Source organism: Cygnus olor, chromosome 1, assembly GCF_009769625.2.
Source record: "Cygnus olor isolate bCygOlo1 chromosome 1, bCygOlo1.pri.v2, whole genome shotgun sequence".
NCBI classification, from domain to species: domain Eukaryota; kingdom Metazoa; phylum Chordata; class Aves; order Anseriformes; family Anatidae; genus Cygnus; species Cygnus olor.
Window position 1 is genome coordinate 8,810,360 of NC_049169.1, and position 24,198 is coordinate 8,834,557.

The following is a 24,198-nucleotide window of genomic DNA, read 5'->3' on the forward strand; positions in this document are numbered from 1 at the left end:
CACCAAGGTTGTCTGTGAGAAGCGACAGCATTGCTTCCCCATCAGTTTCAGGGGATTTCTCTCTGTGCCTCCTGCCCCAGGAGTTAAGCAATTGCTGTTGCACTGGGTGTTGAACTCTGCATGACCAGTGTGAGGGATTTCTCAACCTCAGCATCCTGCTGCACTGCACCAGAGCCTGCCGCCAATTAGATTGGGAGAACAGTTCCAGACACATGCATTTGGTTCGGCAAATGCTGCTTGTTTGTTGGGTGATGATGTTTTTCTAAGTTTACACTTTATTTGTGGCATGAGTGACATTTCTGCAAGGGGTGGTGATGTGTCTCTAAGTCTTGTGCTTTTTTTTTTTCCTTCCTCTTTTTTTTTTTTTTTTCTCTATTCTGACTTTGCAAATATGCATCAAACAGCAGGGTATGTTACTTTAGTTTTGTATGAGTAAAAGTGCAGCAATAGCCAGGGACTTATAAATTAAATTGAACACATATAGTCACTAGGTTTTTGAAACAATATGTCTTTACCATAGTAAAATAAATAATTTTGATTTTCTTAGTCCTTAGTGGGCAAGGATGGGATAAATCTAATTTTTAAATTTAATATTAGGTCATTAATAATCCAGCACTAATTCAACACTGATAATCACTACTTTGTAATCATCATTGTTAAATTACTCATGGGACTTATATACACCTTTTAAAAATATAGAAATATGAATATTTAAATAATTCATTCCAAGATCGCTATGTACAATATTACCTTGCCTACAAGACAATTTCATAATTGCTTCGATTCCCTTTGATCCCAGATAGATTGCAAACAGCTTTCAGGAGTTCATAACATTTCTTTGTCAATATTCCCATGCCTAGGACTAAATTGCTTCCACTGAAGATGTTCAGTGGCCCAAATGACTGCGCTTGAATTCTGAATTTGTTGGATCTCTCATCCTGTTTTTTTCTTTTGGCCTGTTTTCATATTAATAATGGGAAAATCGGTAAACTTCAGAAAAAAAAAAATAAGTAAAAAAAAAAAAATAGAAGGAACATATATTTCATCATGTTACCCCAAAATAAACTATTATGCATAATCGAAAGAATAAAACTATGTCTTTTTCCAGTGTCCCAATAAGAACACTTTTTTTTTAAACCCTTGCATCACAGTTTTGTACTCCTGTGGGAATGTAAGTGATATCAAGAGCAACATTTTTTGAGTGCAGCTGCAGTTATCATTAAAAGAGATAAGCATTTGAAGGAATTTTGATATTTCAGCCATGCTTTGATATAAAAGGTCTCTTGTGAGAAATACACAACTATGCCAAGTAAATTATAGATGATTATTAATTGGTATTTCTGCATTATTATTATTATTTAAAAATAAAAGCCTGTAAAATATATTTAGTTTTTAATGTTTAAGGAATAAGATCATAATAAACTGGAAATTCATATGCAGTTGCTGTGAATCACAGTAGTTCCCTATGGAACAAGATACCTACCATGCACAACTACATCTGAGTATGGACAAGGTACTTTTCTTTGATTATTGCATCATTTATATCCTTAGTCTATTTTGGCTATAAGAATATTCATTAGAGCTCACTGTAAAACTGCTTTTACATTGGCAGCCAGAAGTTTGGATCAAACACATCGAAAGACATACATAAAATTGGAGATACTACACATTCATATATTGCAAAGGAATACAGTGTATACTCTCTGTCTGTTTAACTTTCCTTACCTAGTAATATGAAATTATGGAAAAAATAGGATTCTAAGGGCCTAGAAAGTTATTAAATACTTTGAAGAACTGCTTTAAGCTTTCACTGATGTCAATGAGAAGTGAAAAGAGTTACCACACTAGAAAAGGTGCTCAATAGCCTCAAAACAGTGAAATCTGTGTCCTGCATACAAGATGAAACATTAAAATGTACCAGAAAGGGTGCTAATGTGATATTGAGAGGTTCCATATTCATTACGAGTCCTGGTTTATCTGTTAGATTTGCTTTTTTTATAACTTCATCTGTGTTTTAGCCAAATACAAGTCTCAAAACTTCACTGACCTACACTTCAATAACAGGCAGAAGTGCAAAAATGGAAGGAAATGAAGCTTTACCAAAATCCCTTCTTTTGCCATTCTCCCAAAGAAAAATCTGGAGGATCTCGGAAGACATTTGCCAGCATTTGCTTTTAATCTGTAGACTATCTCTTTCTTTCTTTCTTTTTCTTTCTTCCTTTCTTTCTTTTTTCTTTCTTTCTTTCTTTCTTTCTTTCTTTCTTTCTTTCTGTCTTTCGTTCTTTCTTTTTCTTTCTTTCTTTCTCTGTCTTTCTTTCTTTCTTTCTTTCTGTCTTTCTTTCTTTCTTTCTTTCTTTCTTTCTTTTTCTTTCTTTCTTTCTTTCTTTCTTTTTCTTTCTTTTCTTTCTTTCTTTCTTTTTTCTTTTTCTCTTTCTTTCTTTCTTTCTTTCTTTCTTTCTTTCTTTCTTTCTTTCTTTCTTTCTTTCTCTCTCTCTTTCTTTCTTTCTTTTTCTTTCTTTCTTTTTCTCTTTCCTTCTTTCTTTCCTTCTTTCCTTCTTTCTTTCCTTCTTTCTTTCTCTCTCTCTCTCTTTCTCTCTCTCTCTCCTTCTCTCTTTCCTCTCTTTCTCTCTCTCTTTCTTTCTCCTTCTTTCTCTCTTTCTCCTTCTTTCTCTCTCTCTTTCTTCTTTTTTTTTTTTTTTTTCTGAATCATATCCAAGCAATTGATTGTATTAATAAATCTGCCATCCATTCACCATTATTCACCTAGGAAACAATACGGTTTAACTGTATTGTGTTCTTGTTATTACTTTTTTTTTTTTTTTTTTTTTTTCCTGAAGGCAGAGTGGATTCAGACACTCTACCTGCCAAACTTGGAGAGACTTTGGACGTGGGTTCCAGTTTTCACCAGTTCTAGTGATTTGTGGATCTAGATTCAGACATTCTAACTTTGGACATGCTTGTATTTTTTTAAGCATTTAATATTTGGGAGTCAAAATGTCATACTGGCATGGAGAAAATATAGACATGCAGTGCATAAGTTTGTGGAAGAATGTGGTTTCATTACAGTTGCTTAACAAGTTATTGCACATCGGATAAAGTAATAGTCTGTCCATGCACTTTAGCTTGCCCAGAGTGAGGTAAACATCCATGTGCTCCAGAGATTACTCATTAAATGAAGCATTTTGCTCTCAGTACTCAGCAGTACTGAGAAGTCTGTGCTCTCCTTCCACTATTTTTTACTTTAAAGAGAAATTCACTCTGCATAAGAGTAATTTTAATTATGTGGTTTGCTCAGTGTATATTTTGGATATTTTTCAATTGCTCACGCAGACTATAGACAAACACCTACATATGTGTGCACACAACATTTTCCTTGCTGTAATTAGGTATTTTTGGCACTTTGCAATAGCAGGTTCAAAGCCAAATTGTAGGTACCTTTGGAAAATCTTAAAAGTAGCTGTAATTGAAAAAGGAGGTATGACATTTCTGTTTTAAAACTTAATGAGATGTTTTTTCAGAAAGTGTAATGTTTTCCATCACTGTTTTAATATTAATTTTTGATGAAAAAGTCACAGAACTTTTGAATGTGTGCATTTTTTGAAACATCTCTGAAAACCACTAGACAATGACAGAAATATCATATTATTACGATCCTCTGCAGTTAGCAACTTATTTGAAACTTGATGTTTTTATAGAGATGATCAAAATAACTACAGAAATGTTTAATTCTAAATAAGTAAAGATAAATCACTTCATTCTTTAATATAATTACAGCTTATGTTGTTATGTTATTGTTTTAAATCTTTTTTTTTCTCTTTTCTTTTTTTTATCTTTTTTTTTTTTTTTTTTGTCAAAAGAAGGGATTTTTTTTTCCCTTTAGGGTTCATTGTAATATTTCTATGAGATGTAACCCATTTGGATATTTACTACCCTTCATGATTCACTAAGTAGGGTATCACTAATGAAGCTGTATTCTGACAGGACCTTAAATTAATGTCAGTGTATGTATGAAATATAAGCATGAAGTATATAAAGTACAATTGTTCTTTAGAGTTTATATTTGTCCACAAGTCCACTAGAATATAACACACTTAACTGAGGAATTCCTTTCACGAGCTGTAAATTTAAAGTTTTGACCTACTGACTTCATGACAGTGATAATTCTCCAGTGGGAGTAAGATGGTCATCACATCTTAAAATAATGTCCAAGAGTTAAGGAAATGTCCTGGTTGGAGTAAACAAGTATCTCATCCGGTCTGCCTTTCTGGCACCAAGAGTGGGTAAGACCAGATTTTTCAATGGAAAACATGTATCTTCACAGTTTTAGTGTTCTCATCTATATGTTGCTGTTTCCTACATTACTCACACTTTGAGACATAAAGATTAATAGAATTCTTAATTGTATTTCCATATACTCTGTTTATACCATAAATCTTAAAATACATTAAAAAATATTTATCATATTAATTTTGATAACAGAAGATTTTAGAGGTGTATTCTCAACTTGTGCAAAAGCAACACCTCTCACCCCTTATATTTCCTTTATAATGAGAATAAAATTTCTGGATGTGGGAAAAAAAAATTCAGTACAGTAAAATTTAATTTTGCTCAACATGAGAGAAATAGAGGGCCTTGTCAGGGAGAGAGGTGACTGAGCTATTCAGCTGGTGGGTACTGGGGGTACTGGGGCACTTTTTCCATCCTACTGCCTGAAGGTGTTCACCGAGAGCAATGCATGGGAGCCTTTTTGCTACTGGTGTTGAGCCACTGTGAAACACTGTGATTTTCCCCACCCGTATATTTGCCAAGCTTGGCAAAAACTTTTATAGTCAAATGCACAACCTTGTCCTGGATTCCAAGCACACATTCAGTTGTGAACCCTTACATCTTCATTTGTGCAGTGACCGTAGCAATGTATTTTCATCTGGCAACAAACACTCATTGGAGCTGACCACCACTATCACCTTCTTAATTTTTGTTGATCAACTTTCTCTTTAATTTCCTAGACAATCTATACATCTACTATATAATGAAGTATAGAATGCATAATGCCTCTAACGGCAACATATCTGAAAGATCATGACTTTTAAATCAGAATCTTCCCATTTTTATTGTCCCAAATAGGAAGATATATTTTGATATTGTTGTTGTTGTTGTTGTTGTTGTTGTTGTTGTTAATAATAATAATAATAATAATAATAATAATTTTATTGATCTACTTTCTGGCTAGTATTATGAAAGGTGAAAACAATATGTTTTCATGTTGTTGGTGGTACTAGAGGTGGCTCCACACACATTGAGTAGTAGACATGCAAAATTGTTTGCCAGGTTGTGTTGTAGATGTAAGAATTTTATAATGGCTCAAAAGGATTCTGTTAAGTACTTGAAAGTGGTATCTAGTAGGGGTTAAATAGAGAAGCCACAATAGGCTCAGGAGATCTCCTGATCTGAAAATAGACGAAAAAAAGAAAAAGGGCGGGGGGGGGATTGATAAAGGTAGAGAAACATCATATATGAATGCTCCATTCTTATTCTTCCTTAGGCTTACTGTTGAAAGCAGACTACTAGATTGGATGAATCTTTGGCCTGGCCATTGCAAACATGATTATATTCTCATTTAAGTAAGAAGGTGATGTCTAAGAGGGATTTTCTGAAGTAGGAAATGAATGTTGAAGGTGGAAAAAAAACAATATTGTTTAAATGTAGAAAATTGGTAATGTGTTTGGTGCTACATATTGCTAAGGAAAGCAAACTGAGAGGCAACATTAATGTTGAAAGAAGCTCAAATGTGATTACTTTTTCAATTACTGAGTGTATATGTTTGCCGTCTTGCCTTTATAGCTTTTCCATTTCATCTTATACTTCTGCGAGGAAGAGATTTGCAGTGTTTTCCTGCTGATTTCTTCTGGTAACTTTCCAAATACATACAGACGGAATTTTCTGATCTAGATGCAAATCTTCTATGTGCTGCTTTCTAAACCTGCAGCCAAACTTCAGTACCATAACTCACATTACAGTACGCATATGCTATTGACCAACAAAACCCAATCAGCTGTAGTAACTATATCTGCTAAAAAATGTCAGTCTTTTTCAGAAAGGAGATTGTTTTGTGGAACAGTTAAAAGGGACATGGTCAACTCATAGTTCATGAGTCAATTCAGTGACTCATTATATTGAAATTTTTTAGTAAGCACATAAGGCATTTATTTTAATCTTGTTTTCATCTTTGGTCTCATCCTTTGTTGAGATTGGCCTTGCATGCTGAATTCTTATCTTTTTTATGTTTTGTGTGTTTTTTAAATGTTTATAAAAGCACTTCTGAAAAACAAGAATGTAGCTGAGGTGCCTATAAATGAATAGAGATGCCAAGGTATGAGTGGGCTTTTTGAATTGACTCACTCTGCATGTCCTGACCGACACACCTAGGTTATAACTTCTAAATGTCACTGCCAGCAGACAACTTTCTTATCATATAAATTTGCCTCTGGCAGAATTGTTGTTGGGAAAAAAAAGTATAAAATATGTTAGAGTAATGGGTGTTGTTATTGTTGTTCTTATTATAATGAGTGTTAATGATGATGGTAAAAATTATAACTGTCCTTACTCCAAAAATTTCTCTACTTAATGTTAAGAAGAAAGAAAATATCTGCTGCAATGTTTTTCTCTGTGTATGTTAATGTTTTGGCAGACAATATCTGCCATTTGTATCAGCCATCTGAAATTACTGCCTGATGATTGCTAGAGTGAGAACAACCCACAAGCTTATAGATGCTCTGGAAACTGTCAAGAAAAGTGCTATGAGAAGGTATTTTTCCATGAAGTCCATCTGAAAAAAAAAATATATCTTCACCCAGTTTATTAATGGTGCAAGACAATAGTAGTTTAGCAGTAATTTTCTTGGTAGAAATTTTAAGTTGACTTTGTTGTTTCAAGATGACAATTTCAGTATTTGTTTGTTTGTTTTGTAACAGCACTCCTGTCACCCTATGTCTCAATCACAGATCTTCAGATAAACAAAACTCAAAGTCTGCGTGCATGAGGCTATGATTTTTCTGGGCTCAGGAGAAATGTGACTATTCTCCGTGTCCTAGAAAGAGAGTCGTGAGACCTCACCCTGCGTTGTATATTACACAGAAAGAATTAGCAATGAGCTCTTTCTACGCCTCTGGAGGAGCACAAAGCAGCTGCAGTGGGGCTAAGGGTCTAGACAGCTGATCTCATTAAGGATGGAGGACGGTCAGCACAACAGAAGAAATGTTCGATAGCTTGTCAATTCATGACCGTCAGGTCTAAGAGGCTTCCATTCCCTCAGACAAATGCTGATCCTATTAATATGAATGGTTGAACTTCATTTGACATCACCCAGTCCAGGGTTTGAGTGCAAGTACATTATTGCCTGTGACTTTAATGCAAGTCACATACCCGTGCTGAGCAGACAAACGAAACAGTTTCCAGTAGTCCTTGATTGTTTAGCTTTTGCAGTGCTGTGTGAAGATGGTCAGTTGGTGTATTCCTCAGTAACTGTGTTCCATGCTTTAGCATCTTCAAGATATTTGCTGAATTTTGTAAACTTCATCTTTACACTTATAAATAAACGTGTGTTTATTTAAAACTGACATGTCATGTCTGATAAGTTATTAAACTCTGTAGAAAAAAGCATATAATGTTTAAGGTAGTAACATGAATAACTATTAATTAATATAATTTGATTCCACATCTTACCCGCTTCAAGTCCACCTATGGTGGCTAATGAATACATTCCTAGCCATGAAACTGGAATGATAATAATGCATTTTCTTTGCAAAGACTCAATAAAGTATGTGCTAGTTATTGAATAATTTAAATTAAAAATGAGAGATGTATCATACATACATTTTAAAAAATACATCTTATTTTATTTGTCCCTGGGCACAAGGATTTCGGTTTTGCGGTGCAGATCCAAAAAATAAAATAAAAAAAAAAAAAGATCAAGGATTAGTTTGTCTAACAGGTTATTATTTTTCTCCTTATTGTATAGGTGGTTACTGTTTAATTTGCTGAAGGACCCACAAACCAAATTTCCTTTTAAATAGCCAATATACAGTTATTATGATGCTTCATTCTTACTGGTTCTAGTTTTCCGATTTTTTTTACAAAGAAATTGCACTTCATACAGACAGTCCATGTACAGGTTTTGCATAATGCATGTTCATTTAGTTAGTAGTTATATTTGTAACTCCAGCTGCAGCCATCACTCTCCAGATCTGTCATTGAAGGATTTTGTTTTAAATTCTGCCTGTCTTTGTTTTCAGATGCCTCTGAATTCCTCCCTGTGTTGAGTCACAGCTGTGAAAAGAGAAATCTACGTCTAATTCAAAGGGTCAGTGGTTTAAAAGCACTAAAGCCCAGTGGGGAATAGCTTAAGGAAGATAGTTAATCATCATGATCCCAAGGGATTTAATAAACTTGCATCAGGCTCATTTGACATTAAGAGTCCTGGATGTCTTCAAGCCCTGGTTTCTTTGGGGAGTGCCTGTTTTACCAAGGAATGGGATCCTCTATAGAACAAGCACCTGTGGTGGATGTTTGACACCTGCTCAGTTGTGATTATGGAAACACAACTTATTCTTCTCCACCACATCCCTTTTCTAGCTAAAGCTGGCATGGAGGCCAAATCCTTTCTAGTCATTTTTCTTCCCACACCCTTAAGAAGCATTTAGCATAGTAAGGACAGTGGCCTCCATTTCTTGATCTGTCTGGCATATAATAGACTGGCAGAAAGGAGTTTCTAATTTGGACCAGAAAAAAAGGGGTGTCAGGCTGGAATACACAGCTGATATTTTCTCTTCTGGGTGAGCAATGCTTGTTGGTTTTGTTTGAGTGTCACCAGTCCATCCAGTGGTATTTCTCACCCACCTTCCTCTTCTAGCTCCAAAGGGGGAACCCTGGAAGAAATCCCCTTCTTATCTGTTCAGTGCAGACAAAAGCATTATCTCAAATACAGAGTCAATATTTTAAGACTTGATTCTGGTGCTAAGTTCTCATGGGATGGGCAAGCCAGGACTGTTTGTGTGAACAATATCTGGCGTTCTTGAGATATTGGATTAAGTTGTATAGCTAATGTGGCTTCTATACCCATTTTGTGTGTACTTAATGCATCTTGTGTGCGTTGCTGTTCTTGATACAGGTATTTGTGATCTGCTTGTGAATCAGCTCTTGAATGATTGCTGCTTTCAGACAGTTTCACAGACAGAAAGAATTTCTGAATTCAGTCATATTTCAGTAGTAAAACGGATTGATCTGTGAGCAGATCACATAAGTGCTGCCCTCATCACAGGAGTCCTTGATAAGATGAGAATGATCACTGTGGAATAGGAACAACCATTTGATGGCTGTCAGAACCTTAAGTTGAGGAGTACAATATTGTTGGATGCTGCTGAAGATGTTCAGTGTATGATCCTGTTCAGTTATTACTCTGTCCACTAGCTGTTAAAAGAACTAGTAGAAAAATGTAGGTAGGAATAGACATCAGGAGGTTATATGGTCCCATCTGCAGTTCAAAGAAAAGAGAACTTCAGCTTTGGATCAGGTTGCTCAGAGCTATGTCCAGTCCAGATTCAAATGTCTGCACGGATGGAGAACCCAGAACTCTGCGCTCCTGTTCTGGTGTTGACCACCCTCATAGGGAATGAAACTTTAGAAATCCCTCAAGATTCTAGATGTCCTCCTAGAGGACAAAGAAACTAGAGGTGAAATTTTACTCTCTACCTTTTTTCTTATTAATATACTGGTTATGGCACTTCCTTAGTAACCAACTAATTAACTGTCTAAAAAACGTTGCTATTTTTCAGTTAAGTATTGATTCATCTGTGCAGTCTGTGTCCTCACTTTGTCCTCACGAGACAAAGCAAAGTTATTGTGGTTTGAAACCAAAGTGGAAATAGTTCTGTGTTGAATGGAGGTGGTGATGCCTGAATTCTTGTTTTCTTTTTCAGTATGGCTGTTTCAGATTCCAGGAACTGTTGTGCTAGCACCCTTCACAAAGCAGCTTAAAAATAGACCTCCAGAATGACTCTCTTGCACCAAATATAAATTGATTTCTATTGCAAAAATCAGGCAGAAAGTTCTCTCAGGGTCTGGTAGCAGCATGTTCTAACCCTTGAAAATGGTCAAATTGGTTAGCAGTGAACATAGGCTTTGATAACCCGATGTCTGAACTCACACACGGTGTGTGTTAGGCCTTACACAGCTCTGTGAAATTCTTGTTTATGCAAAATGAAACTGTGATTGCTTGTAATTTTCTGCAGTTTGCACAAGGGCTGAAAACAAGAGTATAACACTGGAAGAAGTGGTATGTGAGTCATCGATCTTGCCACAGGAATCACAGCCAGCAGTATGCAGTCCCTGGTGAGAAGGGTGGCCGGGTGACTAAGGCACTGCCTGGATGTCGAGGGGATGTGGGTACTGGTCCTAACTGCTGGTGTGACCTTATGCAAGTGATGTCATCTCCTATGGCAACATTTAAAAAAAAAATCAATTGCCTCATAGTGGTGAGGGTAGTGGATAGAGAATAGAAGCATTAGAGCTTTTAAACTGCTCAGGTGCTGTAGTGATCAGTACTCAGGGGAAACTTATCAAGAGAAATAGGTCCACATTAAGTTAGGACAAAATGAATTGTGTAAGCTTACAAATAGGATGTGTTATAGTGGTTCTGCTACCTCCCTATCACTTAGTCTACAAATGTAAATGAAATAAAAAATGAAATCTAAAACCAACAACAACAACAGAAAAAAAGCAAACAAACAAAAACAAAACAAGAAACAAGAAAGCAAATACATTCAGCCTAACAATAAAATAACTAGGCTAATGAAAAAACACAGATCAGTGCACTGCAATGTACACGTTGAGTTGAATATCATTTTACACATTGGCTGTACAAAGCATTGACACAAAATTAGTTGGACAACCAGTATAAAAAATATTCATCCAAAAGAGTTCAAGTGTATGATCATGAATTATTAAATCGAAATTTGTTGGAAATGTAAATTAAAATCCTTCCGGCACATCTCTCCCTCTACTGCAGTTTATATATTAACGCCTTGCAATCTATGCTGTACAGAGTTCACTGACAGTGCATCTGATAATGAGGCCATACATTGATGAAAGGAATTGTATGAAAATATGCCTTTGGATATACAGCAAACATATTTGATCAAAGGCCAGCTGTCACATGAAATGAACATTTTTTTAACCATCAATAAACTGTAATAGCCTGAATTCTTTTTAAAAACTATCACATTAGACAGCTGACAATGAACTAATAATACTGGTAGGTAATGAGACATCCTATCAGAAATAGTACAGCAAAAATAATTCTGAAAATGGTTGTGTTGAGGCCAGCTGTAATACAAAGAGGTCTATCCTTAATATTTGCAACATTCTAGTTTTCTTTAAGAGTCCTATAGGCAGCTTTTAGATACAGCTGGGATGTCTGTGAGTACCTACAAGCATATAAGAAAAATTCCAAGAAAAATAAACTCACTGGCAATAAATTTCTGCTTATATCAGACAAATCTAGCTACAATTTTAGCACAGTATTTGCTGTGACATGAAATAAACATTATAATTATATTTGTAAATGTAAGTATTTATTCTTCTCTTTCTGCCAACTTTTTTGCTTGTTTTTGTTTGGTTGGTTTTAGTAGGGTCCGTTGGATTATGATTCTATGGATAAGCTGGGTGGCTGTGGGCAGAATGACTTTTATATTGTTGTATAGTATGGAGTTAATAAAACTATTTATGAGCTGGAGACGGCTTAGGTCTGGATTGCTTGGATCAAGGACAGATGAGCCCTACATTTTTGCATCTATAGATACAACTATGTAAAAACCCACTGGTTATACTCTTCCAGAGTATGAACAGTTATGTACCTTGCTTTTGTATGGTGACTAGAAGTGAGTCTGGACTTGATTCATGACAGATTTCAACAGTGTGAAATTCACTATCGTCCTGTCACAGACACGCAAAATAAATGGTAAAACAAATCTCCATGCATGTAAATAATCTGTAAAATACCCCTTTGCCCCTAGTTGCTGATGACCCCAGAAATACCAGCAAGTCGAGACCTCTGGTAATTGAACTGTCAATGCTGGAGGACTCATGCTCTACCCCTGCAGATGTTGGCAGGTCTCCTATGCAAGGAGGTACAGAGAACAGTTTTTCCATAGCAAAACACTGGCAAGGACTCCTGGAGGTGAAAAAGAGACTGTAATCCTTCCTTTGAGTTGGCTTTTGTAGATGTATATTTCTTCCAACAAAATAATGGTGGTTGCAGGGTCAGTGGTTTAGCTGGCTTGACATTGCTGCCTGGGGTTAACTCAGGTTTTAGCAGGACCAGTGCAATCTGTAAGTGTTTAAATGTTCAAGCAGGTCTCTCCAAAGTGAGCATTTCTTTTCTCTGATGGCCATTGTGACACTTTTCTGGCTTTTCAAGTATTTTCTCAATAACAGGTCAAAGCTGTTCTACAGGCCGAGTTTTCTGCATGCCATTTTTCTCTGCCCATTTTATTCGGACGAGCCACCCCAAGTGCTCCAGGTGGTGACAGACGTTTTAGAGGAAAATTCTCTGGCTCTCTTCAAAAAACTTCAAACATCACAGTACTCAGCAGGATGTGGCTTTCATCTAGTCTACCTTTTCGTTAAATGTCTCAAGGAATTTTCATCCTACTGCCTTTTCCTTTTCTTGGATTCCCAAGTTACAAAACCCAACACAGAATCGCTTTTCATAGTTTGAGAGGCTTTTTTGGTCTGCTGGGAAGGCATGCTGTACCTAAAATATTGTAATGCTGAGGTTTGGCTTAATGTTCCTTTTGATTCTTATGTGTGTTGCTAAATTGTACCATACGTTGCTTTTTTTCTTTGGCTTTTTTTTTTTTCTTCTTCTTCTTCTTGTTTTTCTTCAAATATATATATTTTAATGATCAGGTGTGTAGGGTGTTCTCATATTGCTCTTAAAAAGAGCTTATGGGAAGCTGTTACTACAGACATAGTATCTGAAGTCACAGTTCCTTCCACCCAAAAGAAAAAAACAACAACAAAAAAAAAACCAACCAAACAACCAAACAAAAAAGAAATCTGAGATGCATATGCATCTAACATTAGAGTGAATGGCATGTAGGGATTTATGTGTGGAAGGTGTCATTTGTACATGTGACTGGACACTTTATTCTAATCTTCCTATCTCCTCATTGCAATATCATTATCAGATCATAAGTTGCTTTGCATCCCATCCCTTTCTTGGATAATAGACAACAGAATAGAATGTAAAACTCTAGGTCTGTTTTTTTTTTTTTTTTTTTTTTTTTTTTTTTTTTTTTAATGGAGACAATATACAAAGAATTAGTGTTCAAGAATAACATTTGCTTTGTCATCACTCTTGGATTTATGCATTACACATCCAGAATACATAGTGCCACAGATAAAACTTCCCAGAATCACTGTTTTTAGTAATATTTAACACATTTGTGTACATGGTTATCTATCAATCACATTCTGAAAGGATTACTTCTGTGTCTACGTGAAATCTTTGGGTGTAATCCTGACCCCTCTGACACTGACCTGAAAAATATCCCAGTATCTTCTGAGGATAAAGTGCTCATTTCCTATACATATAATTTTAAGTGCACTATAGTAAAGTTCATGGTCAGATGAACTCTTCATAGCAATGTGACACAAACCACTCTATAAAGGTTACCCATTCTTAAGAGTTTTTATCTCCTAGCAGACTACATGCCTTTTATAAATGTTTCCATCAGCAGACTAGCTTCATTTAACTGTGTATTCAGAAAAATGAAGAAAGCCATAAAAAGAAAAAAAAATATCTTCAATCTTCTTCTCTTACATTTCAATTTCTTAGTTTCCATTTTTGCTCTAGCTTCACTTTACCTTTGTCTTAATGAACTAAAAATTCAGTGTAAGCCTCATGCATATTTACACCCATTGGAGAGCTTTATTTATTATCAAATGATTCTCCGCAGTGAAAATAATTTTGACTTCTTGCTTCCTCAGTTGCATCCTCCTCGTTTCTCAGTCCCTTAATTTTATTTACCTCTACTTGGCTGTTGTCATGTGGGAATGAGAACAGCAGATTTTCTTGCTTTCTGAATTACTGGTGTTGAATGGATAGGGTATAAATCATGTGAGGAGCTCAGTAAGGATAAAGCCTGTAAAGCTTTGTAAAACTCCTTATAAGCTGGGTTATGTATCATATGAATTGTTACTATTCATCTGGGTGTATAACAATAGCAAGGTCTATTTTATGACAAAACCTTATCTAATCCAGATATACCTAAAACAATGATGTAAAAAAAATAAAATAAAAAAAAAAGAAATTAGTCACCCACTGTAGGCTGTAGTGTCGGGAAGTGATGTGATATTGATCTCTCTCTCTCTCTTTTTTTTTTTTTTCTGTAAAAAGAATTATTTTTCTGAATCTTGGAAGAGAACATTTGTTGCACTATAAACAGCACAAAAACTACTTAATAAATGGGAGAATAGTGATGAATAATACTGTTTACCAGTTCTTGGATGGAGTTAGCTTTAAGCTGAGATTTCACAATGAAGAGAAAAGCATCCTCTGCCAAATAATATATCAACAGTCTATCTAAGAGCTACAGAGCATAGTTACATTGTGCTCTGGATCAATGTCATCTTTGTTACTTAAAAAGCAAATTAAAGATTTTAAGTAAGTCTGGAGATGCAATTTTACTTTTAGTCCATTTTATTTTATGAATTATTTTATGACTTGTGTGTTTACAGTCTTCCCTCCTCTTGACACAGAATGCTCAATATCCAATCCATGATTATAGTGTAGTATTGAAATACACAGTAATATTATTCCTGAAAACATATGTGATAGGTGAGATGTCTACAAGAAAATGCATCGGAAGAATATGTATGCATTTGTGGTTAAAATAATGTGCTTTAAATGTGTATGCATATATATAAAGCTTCTGTTTGATGTAACTAAACAGATAATATATCTTTCAATACATTTGAATTGTGGGTGAGAATTTTGTTTCTGTTTTCAGTTAAAAAAATTATTTATTATTAATTATTTTTGCTAATAAGTAATATGTTCATCTAGTAGTACACTCATGATATATGGTTGATGCAGATATCATCACAAGGGACATCTTTTATTCTCTTCTTACTCCATGTAGAAACAAAATAAAATCCCCAAATCCCAGTCAGTGACAGAGGAAAAGAAAGAAAACCTTGGGCATCAAAGATAATAGTTTACATATTGGGATTAGATGACCTTGGTGACTTATTGAATCTACTTATAAATCCACAGTGATTATCAGATATTTTTCTATTCTATTCTTGCCTTTTTAAAATAACATGAGACAACTAAAAGATTTTCAGTGGTTACTTGCAATTTATAACATTGCTATTAGATTCAGATCACAATCTGGTTAATCACTTTTGCCTGTATTTGCTGCAGGCTGTTTTCATCATCCTCTTCATTGGACTACAAAATTTTGAATTTTAAAATGGCTGTGGAAAACTAGCACTGGAGACAGGTTTTAAATTATCCTCCAATTCAGAAGAAGTTTTTTTATGGAATTCAACTGAGTTACATGAGCTACTGTTTAAAAAGTGTTTGTGGATGGGTCACAGTCCTTTCAGTTCTGGACTTCATGATGCCAAGGGAGGTCAGACACCTACTCAGTACTTGTGAATGCGAGATTTTGCATTCAGGTAGGGTTTAGCTGAACAATCTGAAAAAAAAAAACAAACCTCCCATAAGCACAGAGCTCCCTACTGGCTGTGTATTTGAGAAGCCTGAAGAGCTCTGTTTATTGCAACAAAGGGCCTGGAATAAATTATGTTTAGTAAATTGGCTCCAGGTTTTCCTCTTTCAGACAGTAGCTTCAGAGTGATCTGTTTTATAGACTCCACTAAATCTGACCAATTGCAGGGAGGTGACACCTCATTTCGGGGATGTGACATCACACATGTGCCAGTTACATCCAGCTGCCTCTCTCTGGCAAGATGGCAGGACACCGGCGGATGCACGTTTTGTCTTTTGGCAGTTTTCACCCACGCTCACTGTGAATTTACAGGCCCCACAGGGAGGTCCAGGCAGGATGGAGCCAGGCACCTTGTCCCCTCTTCAACCAGGCACCTCTCACCTCCGCGTGGGGCAAATAATAGCTCCTTTCTTCTAGTGGAAATACCCTGTTCCCGGCAAGATATGTACATAGCCTCCTTCCTCAGCCGGTCTCACAGGTGATAATTAACACAGTGCAGGTATTTCCTAACTGAAGGCAAGGTGGGAAAGCAGCTTTGGCCTCAGTGTTTTTTGTTGTTGTTGTGGTTGTTTTTCAAGTTCATTTTCCTCATTTATTTTGTGTCTGACTATGATGAGGAAGTTTTAGAACATGTTGGTGCTTAGCAGAAATATTGAAGAACTAAAGGAAACAATAATTTTGCTCCCCTGACAAAGCTCTTATTTTTTGAGTAGAGGAAAAAGGGGGAGTTAGATTAGCTTTTAGGTTTCGTATTTTATTTCTGTTCATGGGTCTGATTATTTTGGAACAGCGTGACCACAGCTCTTTTGAGAGCAGGACACTGATTGACATTGCATATGTTACAGAGAGAAAGGGTACTTTTGAAGATTAATGGCCAGTTAGTTGGTCTGAAGTTCATTAACCTGGGCTGGTCATTAGACTGCTGGAAGGACTCTGTGTGGAAGCTGGAATTGTATTAGAAGATCATCATAAACTAAAAATATATGTGACAATCTGGCTGATTTGCAGTGAGTCTAGGACAAGACGGTTGGCTCAAGCTCACACAGCAGCTGTCTTCAGTGAATACTAAAAGCCTTGTGTCAGAAATTAAAGCAAATGTTTTTTTTCACAGACATTGTTCAAATGAAAGGAAAAAAATAAAAATTTCCATTAGCAAAAGAGCCTTACATGAAAAAACAAGGTTCCTTATGACCAAAAAGCCGAATTCGGTGCCGATCTTCAGTCTGCAATTAAGCAAATGATCGTGAATTTGGGCAACTGCTTTTTTTCTGTCAGTGGTAATTTTTTTCCTGACTTGTCATTGTACTTTGTCTAGAGAAGATGAACCCCAAATCCTTTAGTGAGATCCCTTCTGGCTGAGACCCAGAACCCCAAGCCACTAAATCTCATCATACTTGCAGTGAGACTGATTCCCTGTTGATTGCTTCTTTTTCAAGTATGGTTTGTCTCTGTCATCCCACTGAAGATGAACAGGGCTGTTTTGTCTTGTCTTAATAAACTGCCCCCCTCCCCCCTCCCCATTCCCTCCTTCTTTTCCCCTTTGTCACCCCAAAAAGATGTGATAGGACCCTGAAACAGACAAATCAACAGAAAGTGTTTTTTTTTTTTTTTTTTTTTTTTTTTTTTTTTCCAACCACAAATATGTGTACCAGCATGTAAGAAATAAGGGCTATCATCTCTCAGGATCCTACACTCCAGTTAAGAGAATGGAAAGAGGAACCAAAGACATTTCAAATTTGTTTTGTTTCCTTTTCTTTTCATGTCATCTTATTAATATGTAACAGCACTTGGCCAAAAGTAGTGCATTCAGACACAGAATGGGGGTGTTGAGGAAGGGATTGAGAAGAAAGAGGTTTAATGTTCTGCGTAGGAAGGATGCTTCGGGCATTTTACAAATCTATTCCCCTCTCTCTTGCCTCATCACGCCCTTCCTGTACACTCCCTTGTCCTTTAGTATTGGCAGAAGTGCTGGAGGCTCAGAAAGCCCCAACTTCATCCGAGAGAGGTTTCCTCTGTCAGAGAACTAAAGGAGTCCTCTTTCCAATCCCTTTGTGCCAGGAAGGAGGTACTACCTGCTTCATGAGCTAGTGAATTGATTCTGGATGCCTCTGCAACGTGCAGAGGGGTTCTGGCACCAGTGCTGCAGCTAGGTGAAGTTCAAGACAAGGGGTGGCTCATGAGGGGGGTGAGCTGGACTGTATCTCTCGTGGGCTCACAAGGAGCCTTCCCCCTGGTGCCTGTGCAAGTGATAGATATTCTGGCCTTTGAAATCACTCTTTTTATCAGGCTGTTTTGGTACCTTTCAGAAAAAAATTTTCGTGTCAAGTCACGAGCCATTAATCTCATTACTAACCATAACATTCCTTACATCTTGATTTACAGCATCACTCAAACATTGACATTTGTCATTTTGCTGGCTACCTCTTGTTATGGTGCACCTCCAGGGGAAAGTATCTGGTCTCATGGATATTTTCATTCTCTGACCTCTGTGATTTATTAAACATCAGATTCAACCTTTAGAACTTCAGGATGTCATTTCAAATAATTTCAAATAATTAAAAAAAAAAAAAGCAGGCAAAATGGATCCCTTATAACTGGGTACAAAACAAGACAACAGGAGAACTGTTGCTGCTTTCTGTGCAGCTACTGGGGTGGCTGTGTGACCTGTAGGAATTAGGTTCACTACAGTTTTATGATTGTGATTTTGTGTAGGGAAAATTAGGACAGTGATAATTACTTTCTTTTGTTAAACACTTTAAGATTTATGGAATATGAATGACTGTTATTAAGTGAAAAGTGTTGCAAAGCTGGCTTAGTCGCATACTGTGTTAACATAGTCCCATATCAGCCTATTGACCTCGGCATGAACCACTCATTAAAGTTTATAGGACATTTTGGTGGATGAATCGAGGCAGTTATTCCACTGAAAATATCTTACTGCAAAGCACATTTAAGTCCATCATCTGTGTTGACTTTTTTCTCTATTAAAACTAAACACAACGGCTTGCTGTATCCAATTTTCTTAGTTTATTTATGAAAGTTTATGATGGGTATGTACTCACTGTTAACTCAACTTGTTCACTCATGGTATCTGAGATATTACAGCTTATTCTAGTCATAGCATAAACATACAATAGCTGTTGTACTGAGCTAAAGAGTGAGTTATAAAACTTTTAAGAAATCTAATGGAACTGTATGAACTAATGAGATACATGAATATTTTTGAGTTGCAAATGATCTTTTTATGGATATTGCATTAATTTAGTTTTTGCTTAGACTTTAGCTATGCTAGACATTGGTTTTTGAAAAGTTTAAATATTTTTCCATCCCTAAAGTAAGTGTAGTATTAAAGAAACAGATATACAAAATTTAGATTTATACTAAACAAAACAAAACCAAAAAACAAGCTTTTGTAGCAAATGTGTTAAATTAGCTACTCTTTAAAGATAGGTCTGGCTTGCTTTCAGAAATATTATTTATATGATAACACAAAAGATCTACAGATATTTCCTTTTTGATTTCAGATTAAATTTGGATTGTTTGAAATAGCAGAGAGGTATTTCACCATACTGCAAAAGATACAGAAGAAGAGAGCAGAATGAGAACTTCTCAAGTACCTAATGCCTGCTGCCTGTTATCTTTAGCAATGCTGCTCCTTCCAGTCACTGGAACATCAAAGCAAACTATACCAAGACTCAAGCTTTCCTATAAAGGTAATTTATGTGTAATCTTACTTATGTGTATTTCTTGTTGAGAATGTTGAGAAGGTTGAAGGGTTTAAATATATAGTTAAAAAAAAATCTTTAATGCCCATGTTCTGTAGAAAATGGATTTCTTGTTGCTTTGATTGTACAGTAAACTTGCAGAGTTTTCACTAGATACAGAGATATATCACTTGGATGTCGTCTCCTTTAGCTAAAGCAAATGCTCACCAGATTGTTATTTTTCAGTTATGTCAGCACCCTGTGCTTATGGGAGCTCATTTTGCTCTCAGTTTTTCAAACATTGGTCTTTGTATGCATTTGAGAATCACACTCAGGATGGTCTGACAGGACAGGAGGCTGTAAAGCCTTCATCAAAGGTTATGATATGTTTATCATGAGCTCTAACACTCAGAGGAATTTAATGAGTAAATAGAATGAAATATTATTTATTTACAGGTTTCTCTTTTGCTAGATGTGTATGCCAGTGTGTATGGAATTCCACTGCATATATCTGTGTTTGAATGTGTTTGCGAGAGAGAGACAGAGGAAGAGAGATCAAGAGATCTTGACAACATTTTTATAAATTCAGGAAACAGTTACACTCACTTAAGCCAATGAATACAGAAACTGAAAGACCTGACATGAGTTATGAACGTTAGCAGTAAAAAATCCCTAACATATAGCCAGACTTTTCACAGCTAGGCCTTTTGGAGATAATTCCCAATAGCAGCATATACCATATGGCAATGGCATTTATTGTGGATTTGACACTCATGATTAGTGAATTCCTCTTGACTTCAAAAGCAGATAGCCTTTGGCAAAATCCTGATGGATGCATTTGGCAGGTAAGGAGAAAGGGAGAGAAAAATTATTGAGGTCAACACAGGGAAAAAAAATCACTGCAATCTTAGTTTGTAATAGTGGCAGAGACCTGCTGGGAGTGGTTGGGAAAATGCCTGAGCTCGTTCAAAAAGACAATGAACAGATGATTGATATTTAGGCCCTGACCCAAACTTTTATTAGCAACTTTATAAACCTTTCAGTTTGGCTTGAGGGTTACAGTTTCCTATCCAAACTTATCCACCTATATTCCTGTAGGGGGAAAAAAGCAACAACATATACAAACTGGCACATAAATCTTAATTTGGAGAGATGCAAAGTAACAGAAAAGTCAAAGGAGAGAGAATTATCAGATTTTCTTTCCTTTTTTTTTTTTTTTTTATTGATTTTTTGATTTTTTGGGTGGTGGTGGTGGTGGTAATTTTTGTTTTTCTGTAATGTACAAGAAAATAAGTCACTGCTTTTTGTTTGTTTGTTTTCACACTTCTTTTGGAAGTATTAAAATAAGAAAGAGGGAAAAGAGTCTTAAAAAAATAAAAAATAAAAAAACACAACTTGTCTGCTTTATTCATTTGATATTATACCTCTGAATAATATATGGAGAACAAGTAAAGGAAAACATGGAGCTTTTATTCTTTCTGAAGCAAAATGCCACTTTTCTTACACAGGAGGAGAACAAATGAATTATTCATATATATATACATATATATATTTTTAAGATACTGTGTTTGGTTCCCAGAAACACTGGATGTCTTTCTAAGCCATGATATGAAGAGTTCTAGTGTGACCATCCACTTCAAAAACAGCCAAGATCAGGCATGTTTAATCCACAGATGATATTTGGTTGTTTGTAAGTCTGGTCAAATAACCACCCTGCAGCCACGTGTCTGGGTTTTAAAGAGCAATTCTGATTTTTTTCTTGGAGCTTGCTTGTCAATGGGTGATGGACTTTGCATTGTAAATGATGCAGCTAGTATATGTCATAACAAAATCAAGATTTTGTTGTTGACAGCAGTGTGTCAGATGTCATGACTATTTAATATAGCTGTCAGAACTAAACTTACTTTTCTTTTCTTTTTCTGAATTTCTTTTTTTTCCCAAGCATTCCAGCCAAAATAACTTCAAGGTTTCTGCACATAAGTTGTAAGAGAAATGAACTGTCTTGCCAATTCTCATAAAATTATTAGAGTCATGTCATTGACAAGTCCTGGCACCTCCATTCTTTGCAGTTTGAATAACATGAGGATAATATGAGGCCTTTTTCCATCTTTATGGAAAACTGACCAAACTTGGCCACATCAGGCAGTTCTGAAGACCTGATCACACATGTGTGTTCATTTCACTGCTAAAAATGTTGTCTTTCAAGGGAAGGTTTCAACCTCTTCCAAATGCAAAGTGTTTATGGGATGGCACAGCTCCATCTTCCCAGAATGGCTCAGCATATGCTAAGGCAGTATAGCTGGAAGTGAGTAGGACTTTCCCCTGCAGTTACTTCATCTCATAGCTGTAGCTGCTGCAGTGTGCTGCACACACCTCAGCCGAGGGCTAGGAAACTGCTTCTTCCCATTCCCTGACAGTAAGGATAAGAAAGAGTATGCCAAGTATTGCATACATGCTGAGGATGAAGAAAGATAGGAGACAGGAAGAGAGGAAGAAGAAGTAACTGTATTAACAGAAGATGGAGAGGGAGAAAATTGAGAGAGAAAGAAAGAAGCCGGTGGTGGATATAGGAAGAGGAAGAAGAAGCAGGGTGGGGTAGCTAAGGAAGTGTCTACAACCGCAAAAGCGCTCCAATAAAGCTCTGTTTGTCACAAGTCCTCTGAGTTCAGAGAGCAATTAAAACTTTGGGGCTTGTCTGCATGGCAGTTATGGGTTTTCATCTTCTGTGAGGTACTTTAAGGGGCAGAAGTCTGGGCTGGAAAAGTTAAGATGCAGATATTGCAGTGAATCGTAGGGGTATCAACATAATGCCATACGGTGGATTTCCTTCATTCTTTGCCCCAGTTCTAAAAATACAAATTCAAAAAATCATACACCATAAAACTACATATATCAACTCAAGTCAATTAAATTTTTTTACTAGAGGTGTAAAATTAAGAATATATTCTACACCTATGTTGATATAATATGCTATGATCTTTAATTACATACCTCATCTTATATTCCCATTTTTTTCCTGATTCATTAATTGAATAATTCTTCAGTATTTCTTTTTATGACTTAGATTTAGCTATTAGATATTGGTGCATGCCGTTCGTAATCCAGAAATTATTACTGTTCTTCACAATACCTCTCAGTACATAGTCCATAACTTCTTTCCTAGATATTTTTTACAAGATTATCTGTCATTCTTATTATTATGTTATGCTTGTAAAATTAGGACAAGGTAAACAAACTGTCTACCAAAAGATTACTACTAGGGCCTGATTTCTGAGTAATACTCCATATTTTAATAGTCTTTAAATACACTACATTCACTCTCAGAGCAATGGTGTGTATTTATCATTCATTCTGATGTAGCTGGAGATAACCTATGGCCATCATACAAACTGCAGAACTCGTCAAGCACGGAAGTGACATTCAGCTTCCCCAAGTAGCCCATCTTTGCTGTCGACTACCCCATTTAACATCCTTATTTCAACTTCTACAGCAAATGAAGAAAATTATCATATACTAATCTCATTCAATACTACCGTTCACAGGACAGCAGTTCTGTTACCAAGGAAGGGAAGTTCCTGTGTTATAATTCGTACATAAAAACATGTTTAAATCATTTTTTGTAGACGGTCCTATTTTTGTCTATCTTTTGAGCAATGGTCTTTGGAAATTTATTAGCAGGTACTTTCATACATTTTTTTTGTGTGTGTGTGTGTGTTTCTGGGTTTTAGTTTATAAGGAGAATCAGAGGAAATAACCAAACCAGAAGGTTGAACGCCTCCTGGGAAAACAAGATAAAACAAAACAAAAAAAAAAGAAACAAAAGCAACAACAAAGTAAAACCACAACAAAACAAAAGATTTTTTTCAACAATTTTCTATTTTTGGTCCTCCTAAAATTTTCCCGTAGAAACTCAGGCTCCTAACTACAGATTTAAGCCTATGGGTTTGCTTTATTTAATTATTTTTCATTGACTTTATGAGTAGTCTGGACACTCAAAGAATACATTTGTATTACAAAAATGTGCACCCTGTTTTGCTGTCTGGGGAACATACCCCACTCTGGACATCATCACCAGTGATATACCCATATTTACATCCACAAACATATATCATTCCCACACAGAGGAAATGTGGCCATGCACCAGGACCAAGACATGCTTGCTGTGACCAGTGCTGATATGGATGGTCAGGGGATCAGGCTCCTACATTTCGACATAGCACACAAGGAAAAGCAAGACTGAAGGCAACCTTGGGCTTTTAAAACAGAATTTATTTAACACTTATAATAGCTATGGTAGTAATTTAAATCTAATAAATAGGAACATTATTCTCAGATGACTTTTTATTCTTCTCATTGAATGCATCTCATTCCCACTAAAATCATGACAAGAGGTTTGCCATTGACATAAATTGAAGCAGGATCTAATATCCACACCTTGCTTTTTTCATCTTAACTAAACAAGCTAACAATATGCAATTCTGTCTCCTCTGTTTAAGGATGACAACGCTAAATCATCAGCTCAACATGGAAATTAGCCACATTTCAGAAATGTCTAGCTTCATGAAGTTTTTCATATACATGTTTTTACTCCCTTTAGGAGTGATCCATTCATATGACATGGGGAAAAGAAAAGCAGAGGATTACCTTTTGGTGCCAGGAATTCTTTTGAAAAAATGACTGTATTAGCACATTTCCTTAAT

The 24,198-nt window shown here is 36.0% G+C and overlaps 1 protein-coding gene and 1 long non-coding RNA gene across 6 annotated transcripts in view; both read left to right on the forward strand.

Moving 5' to 3' along the window:
• The window catches only part of LOC121065380, a 33,983-nt gene extending 26,371 nt beyond the window's left edge, over nt 1-7,612 (forward strand). For 2 of the 5 annotated variants that reach the window (XR_005817030.1, XR_005817026.1), the window contains 2 exons: nt 6,689-6,805; nt 6,972-7,612. This is a non-coding gene — a long non-coding RNA (uncharacterized LOC121065380). Of the gene's footprint in view, nt 1-5,542; nt 5,630-5,668; nt 5,909-6,688; nt 6,806-6,971 lie in introns of those variants that run through there. The other 3 variants (XR_005817028.1, XR_005817027.1, XR_005817031.1) reach the window with 3 other exon arrangements.
• Nucleotides 7,613-9,704: 2,092 nt separating this feature from the next.
• The window catches only part of SEMA3D (semaphorin 3D), a 107,833-nt gene continuing 93,339 nt past the window's right edge, over nt 9,705-24,198 (forward strand). The window contains 2 exon segments of the mRNA XM_040548169.1: nt 9,705-9,728; nt 19,319-19,507. Coding sequence (XP_040404103.1) covers nt 19,393-19,507 — 115 coding nt within the window. The 5' untranslated portion in view covers nt 9,705-9,728; nt 19,319-19,392.